This window comes from Convolutriloba macropyga, chromosome 13 (assembly GCF_964194025.1).
Source record: "Convolutriloba macropyga chromosome 13, txConMacr16.3, whole genome shotgun sequence".
Classification (NCBI taxonomy): domain Eukaryota; kingdom Metazoa; phylum Xenacoelomorpha; order Acoela; family Convolutidae; genus Convolutriloba; species Convolutriloba macropyga.
Window position 1 is genome coordinate 14,198,604 of NC_134480.1, and position 9,097 is coordinate 14,207,700.

The 9,097-nt window shown below is 35.4% G+C and overlaps 1 protein-coding gene across 1 annotated transcript; it reads left to right on the forward strand.

Annotated features, from left to right (window-relative positions):
* Window positions 1-512: 512 nt before the first annotated feature.
* LOC142351513 (dynein regulatory complex protein 8-like) lies at window positions 513-5,953 on the forward strand. The gene is made up of 5 exons (XM_075403574.1): window positions 513-590; window positions 657-741; window positions 1,263-1,335; window positions 4,830-5,019; window positions 5,586-5,953. Exons 1-5 carry the CDS (start codon window positions 551-553, stop codon window positions 5,705-5,707), a joined length of 510 nt encoding a protein of 169 aa, XP_075259689.1. The 5' UTR covers window positions 513-550; the 3' UTR covers window positions 5,708-5,953.
* Window positions 5,954-9,097: the final 3,144 nt, after the last annotated feature.

A 9,097-nucleotide genomic window follows, 5' to 3' on the forward strand; every position in this document is an offset into this window, starting at 1 on the left:
ACATAAATAAAAATAATCATCGACTGAAGTTCCGAAAAAGCTTTTTACGCATATGATCTGGGAAAATAAGTCTTGCGGGAATCTTGCGTTTCATGAAACAGGAGTGACTGAGAGTACATCAATTTCAGCATTCGCAATTTTTACTTCATTTGTCTAATACAGATCACACCTTGAAACAAGGACGTGCAGGTATTAAAATGCCGGATTTTGCTATATACAGCACCAAACTTGCACGTTCGTACTTCGAGCACGATTACGTGACTCTGATCAAGTTACTTCGATTATCTCGCTTGCGTCTCGAACCGTTGCGCGGTTCTCGGTAAATGCCAGACTTTTCAGAGTCTCGTAACCTATACATCGGGTGGTTTGGATAATAGTTCATTGCAATGTCTGAAACTGATATTGTTATTGCTATGAGCAAAAGAAGTTTTTTGGACTTGAAACATGAGCAAAGTTTGGTGCTGTAACATTAAGGTTGAATGTTGTACGTTCGTTCGATTCGGATCTTAATTAAGCATGCTGAAATTTTTCAGATAGTATTGTTGTCAAAATGGAAGGGAACAACATGGATTCAGCCAAAGACTCTGGAGGTGAATTGGATCCAGTATTAATTCGATAATAATCAAATAGTTAAAAATAATATGATGTGTGTTAAGATGCGGTGTTGATGGATATACAGAAGCGGATTAGAGCAGCCTTTGAAATATTCGACCATGAGAACAATCAGACTATTGACAACAGGTTAATATCTCACTTTTTTCTGAATGGCGTTCTATTCTGATGTTATTGGTAGGATTTTAGTAAAATTTTGTGGGTTTGAATGCATAAAATTGATCTACAGTTCTAAGTGATTTGTGTCCGAAATAACGTAACATTCAGTGAAGCGTTAGCTGGTGTACATTGACGTATTAGATTACTCAGATTATTTAGTATACGATTATCATATCAAGTAGAAATATTTCAATCGGCCGCAATGTGGCGGTCGCCAAAAAAGGGAGCTTAGACGTTGATAAAAAAAAAACAAGAATTTAAGCCGACAACACGATCCTATACCAATTGTAATGGATGGACAAACTAGTGATATTTTAACCAAACCGATTTGTTTACCAATCAGCAATAAGCTGTCGGCTAAATTTCCCAGTTTTTCTTTGTCGGGTAAACGCCCTGTCTGTCAATATTCTTAGCATCATTATGCATTGGACTGAAACGTGGAGAGCTATGAACAATGTTAGCTATGAATGTTTGTTTGTTTGTTTGTTTAGGGAGCTGGGAACTGTGATCAGATCTTTAGACTGCTGTCCCACAGAAGGAGAACTGCATGACATGCTTACTGAGGTCAGTGCTAAAATTTTGTCATTTAACTGTCTTTTTAGTACCCATCTTTACTTTCCATGTCCCTCTGGCACTACTCAAAATCATGTCTATCAATCGATTTGTTAACGCATGCTCGTTTAGAACATTGTATGTTTTTATTAGACTTTTAAATTGAATTTAAGATTATTAATAGCGGCTATTATTTAGGCGCTCTCCTTTTTTACGACTCGAAGAGGAGTATTGGTGGAGTGTCTTTTTTTATCGGTAATTTTGTTCGAGTGTATTTGAAACAGGAAGTGAAATGCGTGAAAAGAAAGTGTTTAGGTCAAATTGCTGAGTGAAAAGAGAGTGGTTTTCTGTTCATGCTATATTTTTGAGAGAGAGAGAGAGAGCGAGAAAAGTAGGTGTAAAAAAAATTTTCGTTAAGCGAGCAATTTTTTTGATAACGTGCGGCATTTTCAAGGCGTTTTTTGGTTTCTGCATTTTTTCTGTCAAACTCCTTTTTTTCTGTCAAAGATGTTTAAATCGTTTACCCGTTTATTAATAGTGCGTTCAAAAGCTTTTTCGATCGTCTGAATCAAACAATGATGTTTTAATTCAATTTTGAGCAATTTTTACCATTTTGGCATGTTAAACGCTTTTTTAAAGCAGTTTTTGTATTTCTCTTCAATGTTTTAAAATAATATTTAGGGAGTCCTGTGGTTCAAATAGGCTGTTTTAGTGGTTTTGGTTGATTTTCGATATAATTGTTAATGATTTAGAGTTGTTTTTTTCAAAAGATAACTGAGCAATCTTGTTTGGTCTTTCGTTTTCTGCTATTTTATAGGTTTTGTTCCTAGAAGGTGCCCTTGAAGTCAGAAAGGGCGTTTTTCACTGAAACAAAAATACATATTTCTCAAGTTTACCGGGTTCTTTTTCGTTCTTTGCATTTTTCGTTGTTTAATAAATTTTGCCAGGTGCTGGGTGAGTAAGTGTCTGAACAGAAGCAGTAATAAAATTTTTGGCCAGTCATTTGATGGGAAATAGCTTTCTATGGATAATTTTGCTTAATTGTTGAAAATATTTTTGTCGCTTTACCTTTTGATCACGTTTTTCGTTTAACATAAGTCACGATTTTCGCGCTTGACTTCTGACTTACTTCATTTACTGTTTCAACTGAATGGACTTTAAATTTTTTCACGTTTTGAATTAAGTAATGTGGTGGATACGTTCAAAGGTCATTAAGTCATAGTACATTAGGGTATCAAAGTTCATTAAAGCGATTGGTAGCTGTCATTAGTATTAAAGTCAAGGCCTTTATTTTAGAAGCTGAGTTTGGTGTAATTTTAGAAGCTAACCGAATATGGAGAGTCTACACACCAAATAAGAAAACTTTGGCACTTAGAAAAATTCTGTGAATTTCTATCTCTTAATTTTTTTCTTTTTCTATTTCAATCCCAATGTGCGTCAAGTGGTTCAACGGCGGCTTTTTGCCGGCTATGTTTGTCATTTTGCCTTCTTTGCTACGCTTTATCGGTCTTGTTGCGGTTTTTAATTTGTCTGTTTGTTTGCTATTTTTTGGTCGCAGTTAGTTTTGATGAACTTTTGATTCAACTATTTTTTTATGTTTGTCTCAAAGGAACTACTGCAGTAAATTTATCTTCTGAAATTCGGTCAGTTGGTGGTCAGGCATCGAATTCCTTTGGGTGCAAGAGTACCTTTCTTAAGTCCTTACGGCACATGTCTTTTGCTGCTAATTTTTTCCATACTATGGGGAAAATTTGCAACGTCTAAACCGACAAATTCATTGGGGACTAAAAGTAGTCTTCTGAGAAAAAGTACGATAGGGCATGAGATCTTCTCATCGAGATAAAGCTAGTTCCTGTGTAGCTTTTTATAACACAGATGTTCTCGATAAAATTTTTCCATGATATATTTCCGCCGGACAATTACGTAAAAGTTCACGGATTTCTAAGCGTTCATCATAACTCTCGAACTAAACAGATTAAAATTTGACAGAATAGCAGAACGAGGTTTGGCATGAACTCAATTGTCAGTGTATACAAAATAGGAGGGGAACTAGATGCCACTAGATTTTCGGCTAGCAAGAAACGATCAATCTTATAGGGGAAAAACTAAACGGTTTTTCGGTTCTTCAGAATGAAAAATTCAAGCAGTAGGATGGTAGCTTTAAAAAGCTATTTATTTTTTGGCGGAAAACGTAGAAGTTAATGCTATAAAATTTATGGCTCCAAATTAAAAAGAATGAAATTTAATAAATTTATATGATTTATGGTAAGAAGTTAGTGATTTGTTTTATTTTGTTACAAGTATATACTGAATTCGATTGTTTCATTAAAAAAATAAGGGATTTGCTTTCGTTTTTTTGGCACAATAATTTTTCTCAATTGCTGTTGTATAACTATTTTCTGAGCTTTTTTTACGGAGGGGAGATGCTTATGTTTGATGGGCTGATCTCGAATGAAACGTTCTGATCTGTTCTACATGTTTTTTGCCTTTCTTGTTTCTAGTGTGTGTCTTCTGCTGTGTGGGTAGTTAATGATTGAACATAAGCGTTGGCATACATTTTCGAAGTTTTCTGGCTATTTATTTAAAATTTATTGTCGCCCTCGACCTCTGAGAGTCTCTTTACATCAAGTTTTTCGTTTTGCATAAGTCACCATTTTCACGTTTGATTTCTGATTTATTTTACTCCCTGTTTCCACGGTCTGGAACTTTGATTCGGCACATTTAAGCGAATACTTTTTAGGTCAAAAAGCGAAATCAATAATTGAATAAACCAATATAGCCCGTGCACTATGGCCTAATGTTTAAGACAATGCATTAAGTTAGCGAAGGTGTTCAGAGTGTTCTGCTAATTGGTAATAGTCCTCCAATCTAGAGGCTGAGTTCACCACATTTATCAAACTTAATGAAACTGCGGACCAAATTACACTTGTCAATTAGGAAAATATTTGGTTGTCCTCAATTTTTTCTCCACCTGTTTCAATCCCAATGTTATGTTTATCGGTGGGGTCAACGGTGGTTATTTTTGGCATTTTTTCGTCTTCTGTCGATTTTTGGCTCGCATTTTTTCACGATGCACACTTCTGTTACTTCTGTTTTACTGCTGTGTCCTAGCAATTAACATCAGGGCCAAATTAAAATTACTAATTCAAATTTTTTTGAAAAAAATTGAATTTTATGTAGGTATTATTGATTGCATCGACAACTCTCAATTATGTGTTTGTGGCTCTATATTCTACAGCACGTGAGTCCAATTGGCAGCTATTTTGACAATCTGCCGGGCTAAGCTGTATTTGTCGGGGGAAAATACTAGACGGTGCGAGTCTTTTTTGCATAAAAATGTGTTTTGATTCTGATGTGTTTTGATCTACCCTGTCCTTAAGTGACATTCGTTTAAATTCTATGCAAGGTTTGGGTTTAGAAAGACTGCTTTGCAAGTGGCACGTTGCTTCGACGTGTCTCTGTTTCAATTTTTTGTTTCTTATTAAATATTTAATGGCGTGTTTCAGTGTGAAGAAGAGGAACCAACTGGTTACATTAAGTTGGACAGGTTTGAGACAATGATGACTAGAGTGCTGATGGAGAGGAAATACAGACCATGTGTGGAGGAGAAGATCCTGAGAGCACTGGAGATACTAGACACTGATAGGAAAGGATACCTCACAGTGGAGGAGATATCCAACTACGTCACTAAAGAAGGTTAATTGGATTTGTTTTTTTCTGATATGATCACCTGTGTTGGAGCATAGTTAAACGCTTGCTTGTGCCATATATTTAAATTACATTGTGAACATAAGGTGCAAATTGGTCACGTTTACGAGATTATGTCAAATAGCAGTCATTGCAATTATATGAGCATAATGATGATGAATTTCAATCTGCCTTCATTTGACTTTCAACGGAAATGACCCTAGATCAATGGAACCCTGGAACCAAAGTGAAATAGGGAAATTCTGTTATTGTTTTCTAATCTCCAATTTGTTGTTTTTTAGTATATCGAAGTTATTTAGCTTTGAATTTCTTGCTTTTTTTACTTTGCGCTCGCGTTCATTTGCACTCATAGATGTGAATATGCATTTTGTTGATTTGTATTTGTTTCTCTGCTGCTATCTAATAAAGCGTTATGCGTTTCTACATCAGCTCAAAAACTGCCAGTAAAACCTCATGAATCAACTAGTAAGTCAAAAATTTATAAAGAAACGGACTCGAATAGTGCAAAATTGTTTGGAATGTGACTTGTGAAAATAATAGTGATTGTGTAACAGGAGAGCCCTTCAGCCAAGAGGAACTAGACGAGATGCTGAATGGAGCAGTGGACTCTGAAAAGGGTGTGATCAACTACAAGGACTACGCCATGAAACTAGCCGTGGACGACACTGAGTCTTAGCAACCGCATAGCCTCAACCATACTGCCACCCACAACCATGGCAATAAATTGACTGGCGAAAGTTGACAAACGAAAAGGCAAATTAATATCAATTGATGTATCGAAAGCAATGGAAAACAGATAATATGGATTTAATGCTCAGGTAGAAATTTGAAAGCATTGTAAATTGTTTAAGTTGTATAAATTAGACAACCAGCTTCGTCTGTTGCAGCTGTAAATTGTTAATTGTATATTTTAATAAATTCGCTTTGTTTTTACCATTGCTCGAAAGCACGTTAATAGTTGTAGTTAAGTCAGTCTGAAATATGGCCGAGTTGATTACTATACAAAGTGGCATCGCCAAAAGCAGTCGAAGTGTGCTTTGGTCTAATAAAACAAGTTCTAAGAAAGCATGGCCGACTAACATCGGATAATTGCTTTCGAACGACTAAGAGGAGCTCAACTCTATTGCAGGTTACTTCAGTTGGGGATGTGGGTAACTAAATTTATTAAGTGAAAAAAATTACACCAATCTCGGCGCACTTGGAATTGGCTTTTGGAATTGACTTGGAATTAGTGAACTGAATGACTGTAGTAGTGAAATTTGATTCAGCTGCTGACTCTTGTGAAAAAGAAAGAAATTTAGATCACTCAAAGCGAAAGTCAAGGGCGTAAAAGTCACTCGAAAAGTCAAAACGTTCCAATACAAATTTTCCACGAAAAAACCAACACCTGTACAATATTTGCTTTAAACTTCGTTCGAGAGCAATTAATAACATACATAAAGAGCATGCATTCATTAAACGTTTGAAAATCACCTGATCTAAACAATGTAAGATCAACCCATCGAAGATGAAAACAATCTACGAGTTAATTTAAGTAAAATGCGCCTATATCTCAACGTATGAAGTGGAATTTAAGGTAAAACCATGTCGGGAACCATGGAATCCTAAAGCTGAGGGCTCTTTCCTGTGCAAGTAGTTCTCCATTTTTGAGTACTCTTGTCGCCATTTTTGGAGATTTTATATTGTGGAATCTGTAGAGGTCACTAGAAAACAGCAACTAACAAATTAAATTATCGAAGAAGCCATCTAAGGGATCCGAGCTCCTTTGTCCTTTGCTGACTTTACTCGTAATGGGGGAGCAAACTAAGCATGCACCCTACTTTCAGAGTTGGAAGTGCATAATTACGCAACAAGGGGTTTCCTGGTGTTTGGGGTGACTGTAGAATCCGTACAAAGAAAGCAGTAGCTACGGACTGAAAAATATTTCAAATAAATAAATCCCGTTTTGCAACCGATGAGACTTGTCAATAATGAGATTAATTAATAACAAAGCAAAAGATACAATACATACACAAAAATCAAAAAAACTCGAAATTTAAATTTTTTAAACACCAGCATGTTAAATAAGGCATTTTAACAAATAATTCTGCTAAATTACGCATCCTTAACAACGAATTTGACCTGGCAAATATGATGAAGTATTTTGAATATAATTAGTGTCAAAGAAAGCGTTAGTTTTGAACTGAAATAATTAAATCAAAACAATCCCTATTATCAACCTATGGGACCTTTTACTAATGGGATTATCTAAGAATAACAACAAACAAGAACTTAACCGACTAAACGTCAGAAATATAGCTCTCTTACGACAAGTAAGAGCTCTAATCAATTGCATCCTGCTTCAGTCGGGGGAGTGGAGCCTGAATGGGACTAGAAATTATATAGTGGGCTTCAAATAACCACTAGAGGATAATATATACCACTATTAGGAGTTAAAGTGAAAAATGGCACCAGTTTCGGGGCACTTGATTTGACTTTTGGTATCAAATTGCAGTCAATTGAGTTCAATTGCCTGAAATTGTGATTGAGGGATTTTTAGATCACGCAAAACGCAAAAAATCAAGAGCTTAAAAGTCACTCGAAAAGTCAAAACGGTCAAGCGAAAACCTTGCATAGAAAACACACACGTATAAAATAAATGCTTCTCTACGAGAGCATCTAAAAACAAATACTAGCAAAATTCAAAATCATCACAAATTTTAAAAAAAACAGTTACCGAGTCCTGAGAACTATTAGCCATATTCTGGAATCCTTAATTAGGATTCGTCATGCCTCATTAGGAGTGAGACTGTAATTTTTAATACAAAAACTGCTGTGGATCGATGGAACAGAGCACAAGAATTGAACTGGATGGCAAGATGTTGAATATCATCAACGCTGTAGAGAACCAGAAGACGAGAGATGCCATCATGGAACTGGCAGTAAGATTTAATCCAAAATCGGAATTAGACGAAAAAAGGTCTGCTAATTTCGAAAATCTAACGCGGGACATAAATCTTAAACTCCGGGAACAAGAACGGTATTCAAGCAAAGACTCCGTGATAATAAAAAAAATCGTCATATTGATGCACGCGATTCGACCAATCTTTTTGTAAATATTAAAAAAACTTTTGAGGAATTTTTGAATTTTGATGTTTATGAGTCGGAGCTAAAAGCCTATCATATTCTTCCCTCTCGCAGTGAGTTGCCTGATAAATTGATGCATCCAGTCATTATCAAGTTTATCAAATTTGCGCAAATTGACCTTGTTTATAATTAACGCAAACTTCTCCGTTCTGATGCAAAAAATAAATTTTATCCAAAAAACCGCTTGAATGGCAAACTTATATACATTAACGAAAGACTGCCACCAGTAGAGACATTGATAAAAAGTCTATGTGAAGAAATGAGCTATATAACTGCGTCATATAGGTGCAATATTTCTGTACTGTGTTGTGATAACAGGCATCCAACGGAAAAAAAACATTTGTACCAGTGAGAAATCTTGACGATATTTACATGTTGCAGAAGCCGTCATCAGAAACGGCTTTATGATAATGTTGAACCACAAAATGCTGTATCAACTAGTGCTAACTATTCAAACGCAATTATGAAGTTGCTAGCATGTCTTCGGAAAACCAGATTGATAAAATTATGCCATTGTCTGCAAATAAATCCGATAAGTAATAAAAAGCAATCTTATACGCTGCCGTTACGTAAGCGATGCCTAATCTAGTGCTAAGTTTTTGTTCGTGACTGATTTGATGAATTTAAATAAAGAAACTTTTTTGTTTGAAATCTTTTATGAGTTTTTTCCAAAAACCCTAAAAATTTTAATCACCATATGACAAAACTAGAGACAGTAGTGCAATTGGATGTGATTTTACGCAGAAGGTTGTTCGATTACTTAGATCTAATTTTTTCCTACCTCCTGGTTTTTCCCTCATAAGTTTCGTTACTAAAAATCTTTTTGGTTTCTCTCAAAAAAGTTTACAAAACCGATTTAGCCGGAAGTGACTGTTCTCGGTCAAATAGATTTTTAAAATTTTCGACTTCAGTTTTGAAAAAATTCTTTTACAACTGGAAG